Raw genomic sequence first — 23,770 nt, 5'->3', positions numbered from 1 at the left:
TTTTTCCTGGTATGTCGACTGGTCATGTGGAGGTGTCAGATGAGTTATTTGTAATGAAATAATAAGCATGCTAATGTACTCAGAGACCTTTCTTGTAACAAAAATTGGCTCAAATATCTAGCAGCCATTTGAACCCACTTCCTAAAGTCTGGGAAAGGATGAATGTAAGCTTGCATTCATTGTCTTTGTCATAAAGGAGACAATCAAAGTGATCCAGCCACTTCTTCTGGGGAAGATAATCCTTTTCTTTGAGAATGGTGACCCCGATGATCAGAGAAGTCTTGGCATGGCGTATGTTTACGCTGCTGCGATGTCCATCTCCACGCTTGGACTGACTATCCTCCAACATCTCTACTTCTATCATGTCCTAAGAACAGGCATGAGGATTAGAGTGGCTATGTGTCACATGATCTACAGGAAGGTCAGTGAAAAATCTGTACAAATGAAGAGTTGTCAGCTTATCTCTGTCAGAAATATGTTCCGATGGATCCATCTATACTTGTCGGTGTTGTGAAAATTGTTTTTTGAGCAGTTAAGTAAAATTCCTCTCATCAGGCTCTCAGACTCAGTGCTAAATCCATGGGACAAACAACCACTGGGCAAATAGTGAACCTCCTTTCAAATGATGTTAATCGTTTCGATGAGGTAAGAGAATCATGTACTCAAACACATGATGAGATTATTTAATTGTATTTGATGACATTTTTAAACCAAGTTGTGCCCTTAACATCAAGATCTTCACACAGATTTGTAAAAAATTGTAAGGTTTGGACAAGTTGTCCAGCATGTTTTCTGCACGTCAACAATCATGCTCTCTATAGATTACACTTAATCTGCACTACCTGTGGGTGGGACCTCTCCAAGCAGTGGTGATCATTGTTTTCCTTTGGTATGAGATCGGTGCCTCGTGCCTGGCAGGTGTAGCAGCCATCGCACTCATGATGCCGATACAAACCTGGTTTGGAAAACTCTTTGGCATCTTCAGGTATGGACGAAGAATACAGAAGCTGGACATTATTGTTTCTGACGATAACGTTCTTTTATTATGCGCATTGTCTGCCTGTTTTTATACAATTTTGATTAGATGTTTTTTTTAGCCTCTAATGGACACAGTGTAAATGGTGCTTATATTTGCAGGAGCAAAACAGCAGTCCTTACTGACAACAGAATCCGTATCATGAACGAAGTGGTGTCTGGTATCAGGATAATCAAGATGTATGCCTGGGAGAAACCGTTCTCAGCTCTGGTGACTGAAGTCAGAAGGTAAGAACTACAGGTTTTATGAAGAATCAGCTAAGTTTTTTAGAGGAATTTCTTCTTCTTATAATGTGCTCCCATAATAATTATGAGTATAAACAGTGAATCAAAAACTGTCAAAATAAATATTTTAATAAACTGACTCGTCATCCTGCAGTTTTATGATTTGGAACGACCAATATGATTAATGCTTCGACACATGTGGAAATGAAATGAACTGAAAATATCAGACATGTCTTTAGCTGTCTTTTAAAATAGTGAACAGGACCGATAAACTTCAGGGGCATAAAGAAAGATCATACCACAGATCAGGCTTGCTCCATCAGCCCAGGAACTTTTCTCATTTGCCAAACGAATGAGAAATGTAGGGTTCACATAATGTGTGGTTTGTCTGGAGGCGGAGATCCATGTTGAACCACTGTGCTCTTCTGGAACAGCGGAGAACTGGTCCTATACATGTAAAAATCAAAGGAACACTTTTTGATGAGATTATAGCATCAAGTCAGTTAAACTTATGGGAATAATACAAACTGCTAAGTACCATTTTGAGCTGCTGCAGTGATATTTCAACAAAATATATATTTTTCAGCTCTATAGGTTGATAATTTTCATTTCGATGAAACAATCTGACATCCTTTCATTCCTTACACAATACACAGTCCATAGTGTAGTCAGCATTGATATCCAGCATGATTTTTCCTATATTTTTTTAGTTAGAGTATACAGTTGAAAACATCCTTTGGTGTGCCTAATGTTTTATGTGTGCTTATGAGTCTCCTCATCAACAAGAACAAAGAGCTTGAGCATATAAAGTTAGGCATGTCTGGGAAAATGTAAAGAGATTTCATTAATAGCATGATCTGTATTGGATTTTCTTATCTCTGCAGAGCTCATCAATTTCTTTAAATCACTGCAATCACAGTTTTTTCTGGTAACCTCTTAGGGCCCATGGGAGTTCATATGGATTAGCTACAAGAAGAATTAATCAGAATTAACAACAAGGAGAATTCCTTATTGCTTTGATGTACTGCTCTTAAAGAACAGCTTAGATTTGTATTAATTCATTAATCCTCAACTTTCTCAGCATTGATGTCTGGTTAATGATAATCCTTTATGTTTGCTCTGCACTTTATATGTTAACTGTCACTTATTGTTCCCATCAACACCTTCTGAGATTCTTTGAAAGAAACCCACTCAAAATCAGTCCTTGTGACATCAAGCAGTAATCCATTGTAGCCTTCAAAACTTTCCATCCATCTTCAGCTTAAATGTACTTAGAATAACCACAGAGGAAATTTGTCACTACTAGTGACCAGCATTGAATGGGAGGCTCTGCCTTCTTCATTCTGATTTTAAATACTTACCACGTGTAAGTCAGAAGTCTCTATTGGGGTGATATGGTATAAAGAGGTTTGCTTTACAGAAGCCAGTATTTTAATATTGGCCATGTACAGACAGAGAGTGAGGAAGTCGGTGAAGCTTGAACTTTTGGTGTGGATTATACAACAGCTCAACATTATTTTTCTGTGTGAAAACTTGGGTTGCATTGTAGTCATGATTAATTCAGGGTTACAGTTTCAGGAAGAAAAATGTTTTACAGTCAACCTTCAAGTCTCAATGAGTCTTTGATAATAAAGACTTCTTAAGATATCCACAGTTACAAAACTACTAAATATGTAGTAAATATGAAGTAATGTGTACATTTGGATTCTAACACAGGGTTGATTTATGGTGAAATGGTTTGTCTATTTTTATATTTTAAATGGATTTTAAGTTGTTTTTTTTTTTTAATGATTTGTAGAGAAGAGACAAAACCCTTCATCTTGATCAAAACACAAAACAAAGAACGTTACGTTCTTTCCGTCAAGCGCAAGGCCTCAGGCTTCGGGGCCTCTGCAGATGCTGAATCATTACATTCTTGTGAGAGGCCCCGCACTGAATGTCCTTAGAGGCCGTACCAAAGCTTTCGACAAACAATTTTTTTTAAAGCTGTTTTGCTAATGTTCTAAAGTAAGGTCAAATCTATAATTAACTGTCATTTTCTGCTGAGTCAAGCTAAATGTATTCCCAGTATTAGCATTCCATCATTACCAAACGATATGTTGACGCTATGCTGGACTGAGCCTTTGGTCAAGCAAACTAACACATGATCTTGGTGTTGCATGAGATACATGCAACACCAAGATATATTGCCAAAAGTTCTTGCTCGTTTGCCTTCACACGCATATGAAATTGAGTGACATCCCATTGTTAATCCATAAGGTTTATTATGATTTAGGAGTATATTTATGGGAATTTTTAACCATTTTTCCAGAAGTGAGGTCAGACACTGATATTGGATGAGAAAGTCTGGCTCACAGCCTCCGCTCTAATTATTCCCAAAGATGTTCTGTCAGGTTTAAGTCAGGACTCTGTGCAAGCCAGTCAAGTTATTTCACATTAGACTCATTGATACATGTTTATTTGGATGTTGTTTTCTGCACTGTTGCACAATGATGTTGGAACAGGAAGAGGCCGTCCTCAAACTGTTCCCACAAGGTTGGGAGCATGAAATTGTCCAAAATGTCTTGTTATGCATCAAGAGTTAGTTTCACTGGAACTAAGATGAGCCCAACTCCTGAAAAACAACTCCAGATCTCACCGCTCCACCAAATTTTACACTTGGCACAATGTAGTCAGGCAAGTACTGACAGACTCGATACACGTACACTACCGGTCAAAGGTTTTAGAACACCCCAATTTTTCCATTTTATAATTGAAAGTTATGCAGTTTAATGTTGCATTGCACTCTGAAGTGAAAGCATAGTACAAATAAGCAATTCAAGTAAAACAATTATCATGGAATCAATTTATAGACCAAAATGTATTCTATAATTCCACCTTTGGCAGCTGAACACACCCGTGGCATTCTTTCTACAACAGAGATCAAATATTCTTCAGAAAGTTCTTCCCATATCGGTTGCAGAGGTTCCCATAAATGTGTGGCACTTTTAGGTTGCTCTGCTTTCACTCTTCTGTCCAGTTCATCCCAAACCAGCTCGATGGGGTTTAAGTCTGGAGACTGGAGACCACTCCATGTTTTCCAGCTTACCATCTTGTTCTTTGTTCCTGAGGTAGTTCTGGCATAGCTCGGACTTTTGTTTTGGGTCATTATGTTGCAATAGGATGAAACCCTGACCAACTAGAGGGTATTGCATGGCGCTGCAGAATGCTGTGTTAGCCATTTTGGTTCAGGGTGCCTCTCACTCTGTACAAGTCACCGAGCTGGAATCCAGCAAAACAGCCCCAGACCATCACACTTCCTCCTCCATGTTTGACAGTTGATGCCACACACTGTAGAGCCATCCTTTCGTGTACGAAGATCCTGCGTGATGAACCGGTGATTTCAAATTTTGATTCATTGCTCTATAATACCTTCTTCCAGTCTTCAGTAGTGCAGTGGCGATGTTTCATGACCCAGGCAAGCCTCTTTGTCTTATTCTGACGTCTTAGCGATGGCTTTCTTCCTGCAGCTTGTCCTGTCAAACCTGCAGCTCGAAGTCTTCTCTTCACAGTTGAAACTGAGACTTACTATGACCATTATTAAGCTGTGTTTAAAGCTGTTGCCCTGTTAGCCACCGATCACGGAAGCTGTTAACTCTCAGAAACCTTTTTCTCACCACAAACTACTTTTTGCAGTACAGTGCTGTTCAGCTGATGCTCACGAGGGCATGGTACCACAGTGTGTTCCAACACTGCTTTCATGCAGGCAGAGGGGGTTGTAAGTAATCCAGAAAAGCTGGAACACCTGTAAGAATTAGTAGCACCAGCTTTCAAGACCTGATCAACCTCCATTGCTGCACAACAGCTTTAAATTGTTAACCCATTTTGTGTTCCCTGAAAAATACCTTTTTGTATAATTTTGAAATGTACATTATTTTTCATTTTTTTCGAGAGTAAAAAAGGGTTATATAAGAATCAGTCCATTTACCATCCAGTGACCCTGTTCGGTGATTTTACGTTGCCTACTGTACCACTTCCTGGCAAAAAAGCAGAAAACTCAGAACCACTGTACTGCCAGATAAAAAAAAGTTTAATGCAATTTGTAGAAGCACAGCGAGGATAAACTTGACCTACGTGTATCGACTAGAGAAACTTCACGAGGGTCTAACATTCAAACTGGGAAGCTTAAATACAAACTTAAAAAGACAATAACAACCACCTGTGTGAGAGGAAATAAAAAAAACAAAACAAGAAGCATCACTGTAAATATATCAAGAATCACATATTATACGTGATAAACCTTGTTAACTCAATCTTTGTAGGCTAATAAATATAAGACCACAAAATACAAAAAATGCACAGAAAATATGTGATAAAGACATGAAAACTGTGGGAAGGAAAAACACAGGAAGGAAGCTCTGGGAGAACCAGGTTCAGGGAGGGGCAGCCATCTGGTGCAATTGGTTGGGGGTTAGGGGAGGAAGACAGGATAAAGACATGGTGTGGAAGAGAACCAGAGATTAATAATAACTAATGATTAACTCTAGAGTGGTGTATAAACAGAGGGTGAAAAGAGGTTAGTGAAGAAGAAACACAAGCATAAATTAGGTAGGTTTCAGGGCCAGGGTCACCTGATCCAGCCATAACTATGAACTTTATCAAAAAGCAAAACTTTAATGCTAATCTTGAAATCCAAACTGGGGGCTGGTTCAACAGAAAAGGGCCCTGAAAGCTGAAGTCGCTCTATCTACTACAATAACCAAGGAACCACAAGTAAGCCTGCAGTCTGAGAGCAAAGTGCTCTATTGGGGTGATATTTAAGATAAGATGAGGCCTGATAGTTCAAGGTCTTGTATGTTAGTATGTCTTTGCACTCTTCATGGTCTGATGAAGAAAATAATTATTTAGACGTAAGTATTTCAGTTGTAGTCATTTGAGCATTCTTTTTTTTGACAGTGGTGTGACACTCTAAATAAAGTCTTCTGATTTTACATATTAAGCCTCCCTATGTTCTTCTTTACTCCTAGGAAAGAAATTCATCAGATATTAAAAAGCTCCTACCTGCGAGGACTCAACATGGCTTCATTCTTTGCCAGCAGCAAGATGACAGTGTTTGTCACCTTCACTGTCTACGCCCTCCTGGGCAACACCATCACTGCCAGCAGTGTGTTTGTCACTGCATCCCTGTATGGTACAATTAAGCTCACAGTGACCCTGTTCTTTCCTCTGGCCATTGAGAAATTGTCAGAGACTGTTGTGAGCATTCGCAGGATTAAGGTAATTCTGTTCTTTCATAAATTGGAATACAAGTAACAAAACCGTAGCTGATATCTGTCATTAGTACCATAATGACCGATTTACTACTTTTCTATTGTCTAAAAAGTTCAGAGAACTTTACATAACAAAAATCGTGTTGACTTAATGTTACGGTCTTCCCTGAGCCTGGTTCTGATGGAGGTTTCTTCCTGTTAAAATGGATTTTTTCCTTCCCACTCTCACCATGTGCTTGCTCATCTGAGTAATCTGATTGTTGGGACTTTCTCTGCATTGTTGTATTGTCTCTTTAGGTTACAATATAAAGCATGTTGAGGCAACTGTTGTTGTGATGCTTGTTTGGTGCTGTTGAACTAAAATAGAATTGAAATTCATGATGTTTTCCATCATGGAGAATCCATCTGTCAAATAGATCCTAAAGTGATGTCCAGATTGATTGCAGATATTGTAACTGTCCTGCAAAAAAATGGATAAAAGATTGGTGGTGACATCAGAACTCTTTTTAATCTTAAATGTAGTTGTTTCTAAATTTGTGGATAGGTAAAGCAAGAGAACTGTGCTAATTTAGTTTATGTTTCAAAGCACGTGTGTCCATTAAATATCTTTCAAGAATTTTCTCGTCCTGGAAGAGCTTGAAAGAAAAAATCTCGCACTGCCTTTGGAGGGAAAAATGGAGAACGCTATTGAAATTGAGGCACTGACCTGCTACTGGGATAAGGTAAATGTTAAAGTTTAAAACTCATATTGATAATGAGTCATCTTGCATAATTTTAAATTCAAAATTTGTGCATTAATTAATACATTCTTCTTCTTTTTTTTAGAGTTTGGATGCACCATCTCTGCACAATGTTTCCATCACAGCAGAGTCACACCAGCTTTTCACTGTGATCGGACCAGTGGGGGCCGGAAAGGTCCGCAACTGACTTATCATTTAGCCTTTAGGTCAGAACATTCAAAATTGTGTTTTCAGGGTCACATGTTCATAACATCTGTGTTTTCTTCAGTCATCTCTGCTCAGTGCCATCCTGGGAGAGCTGCCTTATGACACAGGCACATTAAAGGTCATAGGTCAAATAAGCTATGCAGCCCAGCAACCCTGGGTGTTCCCTGGAACCATCCGCAGCAACATCCTGTTCGGGAAACAACTGAATCCTAAAAAGTATGAGAGGGTCCTCAGAGCCTGTGCTCTGAAGAAGGTGAGATATAATGCTGCAAGTTAACCAGTTCATGTTAGGCCAGCAGCTCAAGGCGAACCGCTCTTTACCCTCTGGTGTAAAATCTTACAAGGTGGGTTCCTACCTATAGAAAATGCTGATTAGCTCCAACAATATGATCAGATGACCTTGATAAAAGCCAGCAGCCTTCAAAAGTCAATTATAATCATATTGATTAATTGCATTGTTTGCTATAGTTTAGGAGCAAATTCTGAAATTTGACTTTGGGACGTCACATCTTTTCTTGAAAGTAAAGCAGTATTAGTTGTGCTTTTCTTTTATGTCTCATTTGAAGTACAGCTGTGGTCAGAAGTTTGCATGCACTCATCCCAGGCATGAATGTCATGGTTATTTAACTGTTCTTTTTCTATAGTGGAATGATTGTACAGCACACATCTTCAATAACTTTAAAACAAGTTTAAGCTTTTATTTGGGATTTTTTCTAATCTATGGATCAAAAATATACAAACAACCTCAAATATATACTCACCAATTTATTGGTGTTCATTTAGCTGTATTTAGTTCAATATCACTTTGCAAGTTGCTCTTCAAACAGACACTTTTGGAGGCCATCAATGATCTTCTGGTGGATTCTGTCTAGATATTTTGACCACTCTTCTTGGCAGTTTGTTTAAATTGGTTAGTTTCCTGGTATGGAGCTGGCCATCCTGGGAGAGCTGCCTTTGAAAGCCTCACCTTTGTTCCTCTAAATATATTGTGGTCTAACATCTCAGTCTTTCTCTTGTCTGACCATAAAACATTTTATCAGAAGCTATTTGTTTGTCCATGTGGGGGAACGGCAAATTTCAATCAAGCTTGAAGGTGTCGACTTTGGAGCAGGGCCTTTTTTCTGTACAATCGTTTCATTCTGGAAAAAGAACAATTCAAATAAATCATTAAAAACTCAAAATTATCATGACATTCATGCCCTTGATGATTGTAGGCAAGTTACGCCTCCATTGTTTCAAATTCAGGACCTGCAGCTGTTCCCAGATGGAGATCTGACACTGATCGGGGACAGAGGGGCCACACTCAGTGGGGGACAGAAAGCTCGTGTCAACCTGGCAAGGTACATGGACATCATGTAGTAAGAACGCTACCTAGAAGAAAACTTACACGTATTGTATCACCGTGACGCATTCAAATGTTAGTCTGAGTTTCTAAGGAACCTAAACTAGAGGCAACAAGTAGCTAGATGTTGGGGTGCATGTATTTTTACCCTGCATGCACACACTTGTGCTGTTACATTTGCTATAGTTTATGTGAAAGTTCAGTCTTTTTCCTGACAAATAAGATTCCCCCACTGTGTGTCCTTGTTTTCAGGGCTGTATATCAGGATGCAGACATCTACCTCCTGGATGACCCTTTAAGTGCTGTGGATGCAGAAGTTGGAAAACATCTTTTTGAGCAGTGAGTAATAAAGAGTTCGGTGCTAATTATCTGTATACCCTGATTAATAATGGTGTCGAGAATCGTGCTCATGCTCGACAGTACACACTGCATGATTGAAGTTCATGTGAACTGTTTTAATTCCATTCAGTTCAGTTTTATTTATATGGAACTATTTCAAAGCAACAGTCACAAACGTGCAGAAACCCCCTCTTATTTATCAAAATCAGGTGTATCTGTGGCCTGCTGAAGAACAAGTGTCGTATCCTCATCACACACCAGCTCCAGCATCTGAGGACGGCTGACCAGATCCTGGTCCTCAAGGAGGTTTGTCCCCCTTTATGCTGGTTTAAGTAGGCAGGGGATAAACATGTTTGCATTCACCAGTTATAGTTTGTTACTCTGAGGTGTGTAATCTCTGAGAGTGAGCTCCAGCACACGTTGATCTCCAGTCGTCAGGTGAGATTTCCGTTTCCAAATTGTTATTAATTTTTTAACTTACAACACAAAGTCTCTGGACCAGATGTGTTAATACAAAACTACTCAGTTACAGAAGTTAAGGAAACATATTCATTCAGATGAAAAATCTAATTCAGTTTGTCAAAAAACGCTTCAGCTGGATGAAAGAGATCCAGCATTATGTAGAGTGATGTTGGGAGGTTTAGGTTTAGGTTAGCTTAGGTGACGAGCTGAAAAGTGTCAGGGATAAACAGGCAATGCGGCTTTGTGTACAGTTCCAATTAAATCTCCTTGATCCCCTTTGTAATGTGTTCCCCTTTACTCACAGGTTCTGCATTTTGTAGAAGGAGCTTCACAACTGATTTTTAATGGTGGTTTTCCAATTTTCCAAATTCATAGAAATGATTTTCTCCGAAGGAAGGCGTTCCTTCAGATGAGCCTTTTTGACTTTTTTGTTATTAAGTACTGAAAAACACATTGTTGCTCATTTTCATTATTTGTTTCTCCAGGGTCATGTCATGGTCCAGGGAACCTACAGTGAGCTGCAGACCTCTGGCCTGGATATTGTGTCCCTGCTGAGAAGTGATGTGGAGGCACATTCAGTTGGGTCATGTTCGGTTGACCCAGACAAATTGTCTTTACGCAGCCAGTGGACGATTTGCTCACATGGGTCACACTGTTCTTCCAGCAGCCTCCTGCTACCAGACAGCAGCTGCACTGATCAGCTTCATGTAGGTATATTTCCAAAAGATTAGATTAAGAGTCCCCACATAAATGGCAGCATTTTGTAGTCACCTAATTACAAGGATGGACAGAGGTAGAAATGAATAGTTTGGGTTAAAATAGACCTGCAAGTCTATTATCACTAAACTTATTTTATTGTTTTGCAGGTTGAAGTTGCTCAAACTATTACAGAAGAAACTCGAGCTGAAGGAAATGTTAGCGGCCATGTTTACCTTAAGTACTTCACAGCAGGCTGTAACACTTTGGTGTTAATGGTCATAATACTGCTCAGCATAATAGCTGAGGTAAGCCCCGACCCTTCAACACCCTTCCTGCACTCTTTCTGTCTCCAGGTGTTACCTGTCTGTATTAACTGTTATCAGTATTAAATCCCTCACTGTACAATCATGTGGAAATGTCACAGTGACTCTAACCCAGGGGTGGGCAATCTCAGTCCACGAGGGTCGGTGTCCCTGCAGGTTTTAGATCTCACCTTGGGTAATCACCTGAATCACATGATTATTTCGTTACCAGGCCTCTGGAGAACTTCAGGACATGTTGAGAAGCTAATTTAGCCATTTAAATCAGCTGTGTTGGTTTGAGGACACATCTCAAACCTGCAGGGACACCGGCCCTCGTGGACTGAGATTGCCTACCCCTGCTCTAACCTGACTTAACCTTCCCACCCTCCCACACATTTCATGCAACTTGGTTTCCTCATGCTGTGTTTCAAAAATTGATCTAAAGAGAGGTCCGTTTCAACAGGTTGCATATATCCTGCAGGACTGGTGGCTGGTATATTGGTAAGAACTTTACCAATGTGGATATTTTTAATGGCAAATACAGTATGCAATAGCTTAACTTTATACTGTTCATTTGACAGTTTTTTTTAAATGAAATTAGATCAGTTATCATTTCGTGTGTACCTGATTGAATTGTCTTGTCATCTGACAGGGCAGGGGAGGAGTTTTCTAACAGCACAGCCACTGCTGTTAGCGTGGACAGTGGAATGGATGTTACTAGCTCATTTCGAAAGTTTGATCTCACTTTTTACCTCGGTATTTATTCAGGTAAGCCTATAGTTATAGTAATACCTATAGTTCTTGTTAGAGTCTTCAGGTCTAATATCTAATATAGTCCTGCTGTGTTTACTTTTAGGTTTGACAGCAGCAGCTGTGGTCTTTGGTTTTGCCAGGAGTTTGGTGATATTTCACGGGCTGGTGAGATCAGCTCAGACTCTGCACAACAGCATGTTTAGTGCTGTTCTCCACACCCCGGTTACCTTCTTTGATGTCAACCCCATAGGTGAGGCCTACACAGAATTTATTTTAAATTTAAGAAAAAGCGTTGAATTACATCAGGGTATATCCTGCCTTATGCCTTTGACCGATTGGGAGTTTTGCCTATAGTTTTACAAATAACCCAGTCTATTTCTACCAGGAAGAGAACTGGAGTCAAAACACATCCCTGACATATTCCAGTGTTGTCTGAGTTCTCCAAGATGACATTGGCCTTAAACCTCTAAAAAAAGGTCTATTAAGTTCAGTTCAATCCAGTTTTATTCATACTTGGCACTCCAAGTTAGAACAGCCACATAAAGGTGCTTTGGGAGGGAAAAACTCTCTTTTAACAGGAAGAGATTCCTGGTAAAACCAGGCTCAGGGAGGAATGGGGATTTTCCTCCCCACTTTCACCGAGGTGCTTGTCATGAGGCAACGTTTCAATGAATGGTGAAAGCATTGATTTGTATGGTGTAAAGCTTCATGTTCAGAACATAGACAGCATAAAGATGGACGTAGTGATATCACCCACTGATTTTGGATTGTCCAGGTAGCTTCAATGTTAGCGTCTTGCTAGCATTAGCCCACTAGAGCATACAGTACACACTAAGAAAAAGGACAAAAATTACACTTGCCTACATCCTTAACATGATAATGGTGCTGGGTGCAGGGCTGACATATCTTTGCTTTTACTGACTGAATGATTTATAGTCTTCTCTTTATATAATGTTTCTGTTCCTTTTCCCTTGTTTCAGGTCGAATACTCAACAGATTTTCCAAAGATGTCAGCCAAATGGACTCCATGCTACCTATCACTTTTGTGGACTTCTATCAAGTGAAGACTACTATATGTGCTATATACACACAAGACTCACTTAAAAGGATCCTTCAGTAATTTGAGTATTTCTGATTATGCGATGTTGTTTTAGTTGTTTTTACAGAATGCTGGCGTTATCGCGGTGGCAGCCTCAGTCATCCCTCTCATCCTCATCCCTGTTGTTCCTCTCCTAATAATCTTTCTGTACTTGAGAAGCTTTTACCTCCGTACCTCACGTGATGTCAAACGTCTCGAGTCAACAAGTGCGCTTATTTTTATTACGATCCTATCATAAACTCATCATTTTAAACTGTAGGTTCAATGACGCTGGCTGTTTAACAGTTTCTCACAGCTAATCTTTTCCTACAGCGCGGAGTCCAGTCTTCTCCCACCTGTCCTTGTCTCTTCAGGGTCTTTCCACCATCAGAGCCCTCAAGGCTGAGGAGAGGTTAAAGAAGGCATTTGATGCCCATCAGGACCTGCATTCAGGTTTACTCTTTATGAACTCTTTATGGATGGTTAAAACTGAGATTTTCTAGCTGATTTTAAAGGAATTTCAAGCGATAAAGAAAACTACTCATACTTCCAAGTAGAACTGGAATTCTGGATAATTTGCTCTCAGTCTGTCAATGAATACCTTCTGGGAGCATATTTGTAAAGGCATTTTCCCTCTTAAGAAAGGTTATCACAGGTCAATTCAAAGTTGATCATTTGCTCAACTATCTCTCCTAAGAGGCCTTGGGAAGATAAGCTATGCGTCTCCAGCTGAAAAATAGTTAAAAATGTTGTAAATCAGTAATGATAGTGGAATAATGATAGCGAAGAAGCCTGGAAGACTTTAATTCAGTTTTATTTATATGACAACAGTCACCTCAAGGTGCTTTATATTGTACAAATCGCTTTATAATAAATTACATGTGTGAGATATTTGGGTCTCATGAAATGTCTTGTAAAGTGAACCTGCTCAAAAGATTAACCTGGTCATCTTCTTTATAATGAAATGCATTTTTTCGTCTCGTTGCAGAGGCGTGGTTTTTGTTCCTGATGACCTCCCGCTGGTTTGCACTACGCCTTGACAGCATTTGCTCCATATTCATCACTCTCACAGCATTTGGCTGCGTCTTACTCAGACATGGTGAGGAACTAAAGCACCATGCAGACAAACTGTCTCACAACAGGTGCCTTATATTGTAAGGTAAAGAGTCTGTAACGATACAAAGAAAACCCCAACCATCAGAGGACCCTCTTAGAGCAAGCACTTGGCGACAGTGGGAAGGAAAAAATCCTTGATTTATTTTATTACAGCGATTATGTATGCTGTAGGTATTAAAGGTACTGTACAATGTTTTGAATATCAATCTATCAGACTCTAATTTGTACATGTAAATGGAGAGTCCTCTTCACACACTAAGGTTAGTTATGGAGTTCCACAGGGTTCGGTGCTAGGACCAATTCTGTTTATATTATACATGCTTCCCTTAGGCAGTATCATCAGAAGACATAGCATACATTTTCACTTCTATGCAGATGACACCCAGCTTTATATATCTATTAAGCCAGATAACACACACCAATTTGTTAAAATACAGAAATGTCTTAAAGACAAAGACTTGGATAACGTCTACTTTTCTGCTTCTAAATTCAGATAAAACTGGGGTTATTGTACTCACCTATAAAAATCTAACCCTCCAGTAACACTGAGGAATTTTGGAGTCATTTTTGACCAGGATATATCATTCAGTGCATATATGGTAAACAAACGTGTTGGACTTCCATTTGCGGAATCTGGTTCAAATTAAAAACATTCCGTTTAAGTGATGCTGAAAAACTTACTTCTAGGCTGGACTACAATTCCTTATTATCAGGATCTCCTAAAAACGTCCTAAAAAGCCTTGAGATGGTCCGCAATGCTGCAGCAAAGATACTGACAGGGACCAGACCAAGAGAGCACATTTCACCGACACTGGTTTTTCCTCATTGCATCCCTGTTAAATCCGGAATCGAATTTAACATACAAGGTCTGGAATAATCAGGCCCCATCTCATCTTAAAGACCTAATAGTACCCTATCAACCCATTAGAGCACTTCGCTCTCAGACTGCAAGCTTGTTTGTGGTTCCTAGAGTATTTAAAAGTAGAATGGGGGGCCGAGCCTTCAGTATTCAGGCCCCTCTTTTGTGGAGTTTGTATTCAGGACAGGGCTCTAGACTAACTTTTTGCCATGGGCGTACTCCTAACTTTAAAAAGTTAGGCGTACCGGCACAAAAGTTGGGCGCACACAAATTTTATAATAATTTATATAATATAATATAATGTGTTTTTCTGGATACACTGTGCTTTTTCAGCATTCAAAGATTGATGACACCGTGTCAGAGCACTGGCTATGAATTTCAGAAGGATCAGGCCTTAACTTAACAGGAAAAGTTAGCAATAGTTCTTTTCCTATTACAGCTACATCCACGTCTGTCGTGCCTAGGCTGCTCACTAGGGCTGGGTATCATCACTGATTTCTATAATCCATTCGATTCCGGTTTTCAAAGTCCCGATTCGATTCAACTTTTAGCCTCAGACAGTCAGAAATATTATAATTCTGATCATTTATCAGTACTGACTTCATCAGAATTGTGAACATCACAGCAGAGGCCTTTGTGTGAAAGTAACTGAGAATAAAACACAGATTTTCCTGGTCTGGCTTTTTATAGCAGATAACCTTAAAAATATTCTACAATGTTCTGCATATAAAGTTTAAATTTCATCAGTATTGAACAACAGAAAAAATAGGCTTTCTTGTCTGAGGTCATTTAAGTGAAAAAAAGAAAAGAAAAAGACAGCAGCCACAGCGCTGTAAACAACGGTAGACTGGTGGGTAATAAGTGAATGAATAATACAGAAAACAGAGATTGGAGACGGGAAACTGTTCTTGAAGTACAGAGAGAGATAGAGAGAGAGAGCTAGCTGTGCATGAAGTGTGATTTTTTTTTTTTTTTTTTTTTTTTTTTTTTTTTTTAATAGTCGTGGAAGCAAAACAGCAAAATTCATGACGACATTGATCAAATGTGAAGCGCAGTTTGCTGCTTCTTTTGCTGCTTGCTCGGTGAATTTTGGTTGGAGAGAGACAAAACCTGCAGCTCAGAATCAGCGCAAAAAGACGTAAACACAGTGCGGACCGGACGCATCAGAACCGCTAAGCTCCGACAGAGTGTCCGTCTACGGGCCGTCGGGTGAGAAAGCCGAGAAAGACAAAGTTGATTCTGATGCGTCGGTCCTCTGTGTTTACGTCTTTGTGTGGAATCCCTGTACCTGCTCTCATTTGCTGTTTGGTTGTTGTTGAAATGGTTTTGTGAGCTTTAATCTGAGAATCTGGCGTTTCTGGCAAAACACAGTTATATTTAAAAGTCGATTCAGGATTTAATGAATTGATATCGCTTTATTCAAGCTACTCACCTCCCACTTCCACCTGCACTTTCAACTGGACCACGGCCAATCAGAGAGGTCCCGCCCCTTACTATCTCTGATTGGTTTAGTCCACGTGTAATGGGCTAAGTTTCCATTCAGCTTAAACACTCCCAAGAAAATCTCCAGGACTCAGACGATTGGATTCCAGAAGTTTTTACTGGGCACTTTTTGTGAAACTGTAAACACAATACAATGAAATATACTGTAAACACAATACAATGAAATATACTGTAAACACAATACAATGAAATATATGAAATGTATTATAGATGCAATAAGCTCAAAGCATCTGGCTAATTATCACAGCTTGACAGCCTAGCCGCATAGCTTACATGAGACACAATAAAGTTAACCGAATAACAGACAACGGTTCAAAACGCTTCACCGCTTAATTGTACAAAATGAATTATACTCACAGACTATGCCTTAGCGAAGAGAAAAGGATTAATCCTGTAACGGCGGTTGAATGAGCCCACACGCTAATATCCCGAGTCACACAGTAGATTCACTTTCTGACTCTCAGCGTAAACTGCTCTCGTGTTGTCATGGTTACGAAAATACACACACCGCTCTAAGCTACGATAGCGAGATAAAGAGAACATAAAGAACACATTTCTGGGGGCATAACACTCCCCGCTTGGGGTCTTTAAGAGCCCACATCAATTGGCAGAGTCAGACTTTGGAGAAAGAAGCAGAACTACTTCTGTAATGGGACGAGAGAATCCTCTTCTATTTCCATCTTTAACGACCTCCACTTCGACTCTCCGGACCAGACCGTCCTTCCCTGGAAAGGCTTTCGTGATGATGCCCATGGGCCACTCATTTCTCTCTGCCCGATCATCCTTTAAGAGAACTACGTCCCCTTCTTGAAGATTCGGCTGTTTCCCTTGCCACTTGTGTCGAAGTTGCAGTGTTTTGAGGTATTCACGCCTCCATCTGTTCCAAAACATGTCTGCCAGGCCCTGAACTTGTTTCCACTCCTCCCTGAAGAGATCTGCTTCCTCGAACTTGCCTGACGGCAAAGGAGGCGCGGAGCCTGTTTTGAGAGTCAGGAGCATGGCTGGTGTGAGGATGCAGGGCGACTCGGGGTCGGATGACACTGGAATGATCGGCCTTGCGTTCATAATTGCTGCTACCTCGGCCATAAGCGTGGTCAGAACCTCGTGCGTCAGGCGAGACTTTCTCTGTTCAAGCAGCATGCAGTCCAAGATACGGCGGGCAATGCCGATCATCCTCTCCCATGCGCCACCCATATGGGATGCATGGGGTGGGTTAAACACCCAGGTGCAGCTCTGTTTACTGAGGTACTTCTCCACCCTGTCGAACCCTGAGTTTTCCTTGTCCATCCCCAGCTCACGGGAAGCGCCGACGAAGTTAGTTCCACAGTCCGAGCGTATCTGCTTCGCGGGGCCCCTGACCGCAAATAATCTCCTCAAGGCGTTAATAAAGCTGCTGGCACTCATGGCTTCGATCACCTCAATGTGCACTGCCCTGGAACACATACACGAGAACATCACCGCCCATCGCTTGGAGTTCGAAACTCCTCCTCTTGTGCGGCGTGAAACGATGCCCCACGGTCCAAAGACATCGACACCTATGTAGGTGAAGGGAGGTGCTACTTGTAACCGTTCTGCCGGCAGGGCTGCCATCCGTTGATGTTCGGCCTTCCCTCGCAGCTTCTTACAAGTGATGCATCCGTAGAGCAGACTGCTGATACAGCGTTTGGCTCCCACGAGCCAAAAACCTGCGGCCCGAACGGCACCTTCAGTAAGATGTCTCCCCTGGTGTTTTACTGCTTCGTGATAGTGGGACACAAGCAGAGTTGCGAGGTGATGCCGGCCAGGAATGATGATGGGATGAGTCTCGTTCATGCCTAAGCCTGACTGCTCGATCCGACCTCCTACCCTGAGTAGTGGATCCTGGTCCATAATGGGATGCAATCTCCACAAGCTGCTGGAAGATGGTATGTCGACTCCAGAACCGATACACTTGAGCTCTTCCGCGTAGCACTCACCCTGGACACTCTTTACGATGCACACTTTGGCTTTCAGCAGCTCCTCTTCTGTAGGACGACAGATGTGCCAGCCTCGACATTCGCCCTGCGTCGAGCGAGCGAAGGAGCTAGCTACGTGGATCAAATGTGCGATGGCTGCATGGAGTGTGCTGAACTTGGAGAAGCGTTCAAAGCGTTGAGGGCGTACCACGCCTTTAGCAACATGGGTGAGTTTCGTTGTCACCTGTGGACGCACTTCGGCATCGATGTCGGGGTCGACAAGATTGTACGTCTCTTGAAGCTCGGATGGATGCCCTGATGCATCGCAAAGAAAGGCTGGTCCTTTGAGCCATGGTGTACTGCTGAGCAGGGCTGATGCTACGGCTCTTGACCCAACGTCAGCTGGGTTAAGATGCGTTGGAACGTACTTCCACTGGCCGGGACAGGGTGACTGAAGGATACGTTGGACCCTATTGTGTACGTAGACATAAAATCTCCTTGACTGGTTATGGATGTATCCCAGTACGACCTTACTGTCTGTGTAGTAGGTGATGTTGTCATACGTTGTGTCCATCTCTGCGACTATCATCTCGGCGATCTCGACGGCGAGCACAGCAGCACAAAGTTCAAGTCTAGGGACAGTTAGGCTAGGTTGGGGAGCCAACTTCGATTTCCCAAAGACAAACCCAATCTCAGTTTGTCCCTGCTTGCCAGTTACCCTGATGTAGGCTACGGCCGCTATTGCTCTGACGGATGCGTCGGCAAAGACGCAGAGTTCTCTCCTTAGGGCTCCTGTGGTGGAGAGGGACGTATAAGGCCGTGGTATTTGGAGCCCCTCCAGGTCTTGAAGAGACTGTTTCCATCTAGTCCACTCGGTCTCCATGTCTTTGGGAAGGGGTGCGTCCCAATCTTCCGCTTGCAAGGTGAGTTCTCTTAGGATCCGTCTTCCATCAACTGTGATGGGTGCTAGAAACCCTAGGGGGTCGTATAGACTGTTCACGGTCGAGAGTACCCCTCTGCGGGTGAACGGCTTCTGATCGATCTCGATCTGGAACGTGAAAGTGTCCGTGCGCATGTTCCAGAACAGTCCCAGGCTACGCTGGATAGGCAGATCATCGATGGAGAGATCCAGGCCATTGAAATCCTGAGAGCGATCCTGGGAGGGGAATGCTCTGATGACCGCGGAACAATTTGATGCAACCTTGTGCAGCCTGAGGTTGGAAGCCGCGAGCATCTTCTGCGCTCGCTGGAGAACTGCGATGCCTTCTTCCTCTGTACTGAAAGACTTTAAGGCATCGTCGACGTAGAAATCGCGGTCGACGAATCTCCTAGCATCGCTGCCGTAGTCGGCCTCTGCTGCCTTAGCCGCCCGCCGCAGGCAATACACTGCGACGGCAGGCGAGGGGCTGTTACCAAAGAGATGCACCCGCATCCTGTAATCCACGACGTCAGAGGTAGGGTCATTGTCTCTATACCACAGGAAGCGGAGAAAATCCCGGTGGTCTTCTTTCACGATGAAGCAGTGGAACATGTGCTCGATGTCGGCGGTGATCGCAACCTGTTCCTTCCTAAACCTCATAAGAACACCTAGTAGGCTGTTATTAAGATCGGGACCACTGAGTAAGACATCGTTGAGCGATACTCCCTCATAGGATGCACTGCTGTCGAAGACCACGCGGATCTTGTCCGGCTTCCGGGGGTGGTACACGCCGAACAGGGGCAAGTACCAACGCTCCTGACCGGGTTGCAAGGGAGGGGCAGCTTCTGCGTGCGCCTTCTTGAGCGTCTTCTCCATAAACTCTAGGAAGTCGGCTTTCATCCGTGGTCGTTTTTCCAGTGAGCGCCGAAGTGAGACGAGGCGTTCGAGAGCCTGTTTCCTGTTGTTAGGGAGTCGCTGCCTCGGTGACCTAAACGGCAAAGGTGCGACCCAACTGTTGGAGCTGTCTTGGCAACACTCGGCTTCCATTATCCTTAGAAACTCCAAATCTTCCCTGGATGGAGCAAGTTTGTGGTCGTTGGGAGTGCGAGCGAAGACGGTTTGCCCCAAATTGTCTCCGATTAGCGTCGTCGGGGTTCGCGCTGGATGTTGTTGATAGTCACGTGCTTGTTCAAACACCTCTGTTACTTTCATCTGGTTGTTACATGGCTGGAGATGGCTTGTACGACCGTTCCCTAGAACGGCTGTTTTGTAGCTTCTCACCTCCGAGGCACACGTCTCCGACGATGACCCATCCCAGGTCAAGCCTTTGGGCGAAGGGAGCATCTCCTGGGCCGCTTATTTGCTCTCGGACCTTGTGGACCCGTAAGATATCTCTGCCCAGTAAGAGAAGAATGCTGGCGTCTGGGTCCGGAGGTGGTATCTTGTCAGCGATGCGTTTTAGGTGGGTATGATGATAGGCCACACCGGGGGTGGGAATCTCCGCGCGGATGTTGGGAATTTGGTTACACTCGAGGAGTGTAGGCAGAGAGATACTCAGTTTCTCGTCCAACGGCTCTACGGTGTAGCCGCTGGCTCTCCTTCCTGATGTCTCCGTACGTCCCGCGCAGGTCTTTAGTGTGTATGAGTACGAGCGCCCGGAGATCTTGAAGGCTTCGAAGAACTCTGACCGCGCGAGGGAGCGATTACTCTGCTCATCCAATATAGCGTACATTCTCTTGGCTTCCTCTCTTCGTCCGTTTGGGAACACCCTGACGAGACAGATCTTAGCACACGCTCTAGCACTCAGACCTTCCCCACATACCTGTGTGCACGTTGCGTTGACCTCCTGGTTATCAGCTTTGTCCTCCTCCCCGCTATCCTCTGAGATGGAGGGGAACGATTTAGATTTCCAGGTAGGTGGGTGAGGGTGGAGGGCTGTCACGTGGGCAGCGCTACCACACTCGGTGCATGTTATCTTGGCTGTGCAGTTCTTTGCAAAGTGTTCTGTTGACGAGCAACAGCGAAAGCAGACGTAGTGTTCTTTCAGAAGCTGTTTGCGATCATCTAAGCTCTTCTCGCGGAAACCTCTGCATTTCCTCAGAGGATGGGGTTTTTTGTGCAGGGGGCAATGTTTATTCGGGTCAATACGTTCCCTGCTTTCCTTAGACTCGAACTTGGCAGTGCCTGAGACTTGTGTTTTGTGGGTGTGAACGGACGTCTTCGTGGGCCTCTCCCATTTATTCATTCTCTCGTTTGGGGGGCTTGGCGTGAAGAGGTTGAAACTTGGGTCCGTACGTGCTTTCGCCTCGGTGCGGATGAAGTTCACCAACACGGAGAAAGGTGGGAAGCTGACGAAATGTTCTTGTTTGTATCTCGTCCCGTGGTATAGCCACTTTTCTTGTATGCTGTATGGAAGTTTCTCGATGATGGGCTTAATTCCTCTGGAGGTATCCAAGTACGACATGCCCGCGAGGTAGCCATCTTCTTTAGCGGCTTGTAGCTCTGACAACAGGTCGGCTAGATCCCGGAGTCTCCGTGGATCTTTTGTCGTGAGCTTTGGGAAGCTTTCTAGTTTGCTGAACAGAGCTTGTTCGACGGCTTCTGGGGAGCCATATAGTTCGTCGAGGCGCCCCCATGCTGAGCACAGTCCAATAGTTGGATTCCTGATGTTGACCGTTTTTATTCTTCTTACCTGCTCTGTTGACTCCTTTCCCAGGTGTCTGGTTAGGAGGTCGAGTTCTTCTGCAGCAGACAGGTCTAGATTGGCAATGGCGTTCTGGAATGATGTTTTCCAGGCCCAATAGTTTATTGGCTGGTCGTCATATGCGGTGAGACCTGAAGTCACCAAGTGGTTACGAGCGAGATATTTGATGAGGTCAGTGGTTGTAGAATGGTCGTAATCACCTCCGTAGAGTGTCCCGTGGATGGGCTGATGCGTGGGAAACGTAGAATCTCGTTTGGGGTTCTGCTGTAGGAGTGGAGTTGGAGGGGGGTAGAAGGGTGACTTGGAGCTCTGTCGTGTTGGTGCGTCGCTTCTCCAGGGGCCCTGAAGAGCTTGGTGTGGCGTAATAGCAGCAGGAGCGGCAGCTTGGGTCTGAGCCGCGTTATGCGGGTGAGTGACTGGCTGAGAAGGGGGAAGGTTATTTTCTGTAGCCGATAGACCCTTGGCGCTCAGGCTGGCCTGTTCGGAGACAAAGGCGGCTACGCGCTGGTCTTTGACAGACTGGTGGACCAGGCTGTTAACTTCGCTGCGTACTTCGAGACCCATATCCTGCAGACCAGCTACTAGGGAGTTCGCCTCAGCAACGGCGGCATCCCTTTCTTTTTCATCGATTAGTGCGTCGAGGCTGGCTTGAATACGTGCTTGCTCCACTTTAAGCTCGATTTCTCTTTTTGAATGTGCCGCTCTAGCTTGCGCGGCTTCAGCCTTTGCTTTTGCCATGGCAATGGCTATGCTGATTTTTGAGCCAGACGATGTACCAGATGAGCGACTGCTCCTTGAGCGCACACACTCTGACTGGTTGTCTCCATTTCCTTTGTCAGCATTGCTACGTTGTGACATTGCGTGTCGTTGGGTCTCCAGTATCGGGAGATGTCGGCTGCGGCGAAGTTTTCCGAGGCTATATTGGAGGCTGCTTATCTCTCGATAATGGGTAGCTCCGTACAGCGGCGATCCTCGTATCCCTATTAGCTGCGTTGCAGTCTTTTCACTGTAATGGGCTAAGTTTCCATTCAGCTTAAACACTCCCAAGAAAATCTCCAGGACTCAGACGATTGGATTCCAGAAGTTTTTACTGGGCACTTTTTGTGAAACTGTAAACACAATACAATGAAATATACTGTAAACACAATACAATGAAATATACTGTAAACACAATACAATGAAATATATGAAATGTATTATAGATGCAATAAGCTCAAAGCATCTGGCTAATTATCACAGCTTGACAGCCTAGCCGCATAGCTTATATGAGACACAATAAAGTTAACCGAATAACAGACAACGGTTCAAAACGCTTCACCGCTTAATTGTACAAAATGAATTATACTCACAGACTATGCCTTAGCGAAGAGAAAAGGATTAATCCTGTAACGGCGGTTGAATGAGCCCACACGCTAATATCCCGAGTCACACAGTAGATTCACTTTCTGACTCTCAGCGTAAACTGCTCTCGTGTTGTCATGGTTACGAAAATACACACACCGCTCTAAGCTACGATAGCGAGATAAAGAGAACACAAAGAACACATTTCTGGGGGCATAACACCACGATAGGGCAAAATGTGTGTCTGTTGTTGACCACAGGGAAGGTTGCAGATTTTTTTTTTTTTTTTTTTTTGCTACCCGAACAGTTCGTCGCACAGGTGCAACCAATTTTTCTTTTTTTTTTTTTTTTTTAGTGGCACCACTGAAAATTTTGGTCGCATTTGCGACCAAATTGGTCGCACTCTAGAGCCCTGATTCAGGAGACAGACAAACTCTACTTTTAAGACTTTTTTTTTTATAAAGCATATATTTAGGGATGGATGAGTTGACCCTGAATTTTCCCTTAGTCATGTTGCAATAGCTCTAGGCTGCTGGGGGCTTCCCATGATGAGTCTTTTTCTTCACTCTTTATGTGCGTATACACCACTCAGCATTTATTCATTAGTTATTGTTCATCTCTGGCTCTGTTCCAGGGTGTGTCTTTGTCCCGTCTTATTCCCTGCACCCACAGTCAGTCATGGCAGATGGCTGCCTCTTCCTGACCTGGTTTTGCCAGAGGTTTCTTCCTATAAAAACGGAGTTTTTCCTTCTCACTGTCGCCAAAGGATTTGCTCGTGGGGGGTCACATGATTGTTGGGGTTTTCCTCTGTATTATTGTAGGGTCTTTACCTTACAATATAAAGTGCTTTGAGGCAATTGTTGCTGTGATTTGGTGCTATATAAATCAAATTGATGTGAATTGAATTGAATCTGTGCAACAGGTCAAGAATATATAATGTAGATTAATAAGATTTGCCATAAA

General features: G+C 43.0%; 1 protein-coding gene across 1 annotated transcript in view; it reads left to right on the top strand.

Annotated features, from left to right (window-relative positions):
• The first annotated feature begins 941 nt into the window (after positions 1–941).
• LOC146681540 (ATP-binding cassette sub-family C member 4-like) overlaps positions 942–23,770 on the top strand; it is a 25,619-nt gene continuing 2,790 nt past the window's right edge. The window contains exons 1-18 of the mRNA XM_085448782.1: positions 942–985; positions 1,138–1,263; positions 6,267–6,516; positions 7,124–7,231; positions 7,335–7,424; positions 7,518–7,709; positions 8,702–8,796; positions 9,051–9,137; positions 9,347–9,443; positions 10,085–10,306; positions 10,466–10,603; positions 11,064–11,101; positions 11,253–11,368; positions 11,457–11,603; positions 12,334–12,413; positions 12,508–12,658; positions 12,765–12,884; positions 13,420–13,530. Coding sequence (XP_085304908.1) covers positions 942–985; positions 1,138–1,263; positions 6,267–6,516; positions 7,124–7,231; positions 7,335–7,424; positions 7,518–7,709; positions 8,702–8,796; positions 9,051–9,137; positions 9,347–9,443; positions 10,085–10,306; positions 10,466–10,603; positions 11,064–11,101; positions 11,253–11,368; positions 11,457–11,603; positions 12,334–12,413; positions 12,508–12,658; positions 12,765–12,884; positions 13,420–13,530 — 2,212 coding nt within the window. The remainder of the gene's footprint in view (positions 986–1,137; positions 1,264–6,266; positions 6,517–7,123; positions 7,232–7,334; positions 7,425–7,517; positions 7,710–8,701; positions 8,797–9,050; positions 9,138–9,346; positions 9,444–10,084; positions 10,307–10,465; positions 10,604–11,063; positions 11,102–11,252; positions 11,369–11,456; positions 11,604–12,333; positions 12,414–12,507; positions 12,659–12,764; positions 12,885–13,419; positions 13,531–23,770) is intronic.

The sequence above is a fragment of the Copadichromis virginalis genome, linkage group LG23, assembly GCF_057382275.1.
Source record: "Copadichromis virginalis isolate Kocher_CV1m ecotype Utaka linkage group LG23, C_Virginalis_male_GT1.1, whole genome shotgun sequence".
In the NCBI taxonomy this organism is placed as follows: domain Eukaryota; kingdom Metazoa; phylum Chordata; class Actinopteri; order Cichliformes; family Cichlidae; genus Copadichromis; species Copadichromis virginalis.
This window is presented reverse-complemented; position numbering and strand designations above follow the sequence as displayed.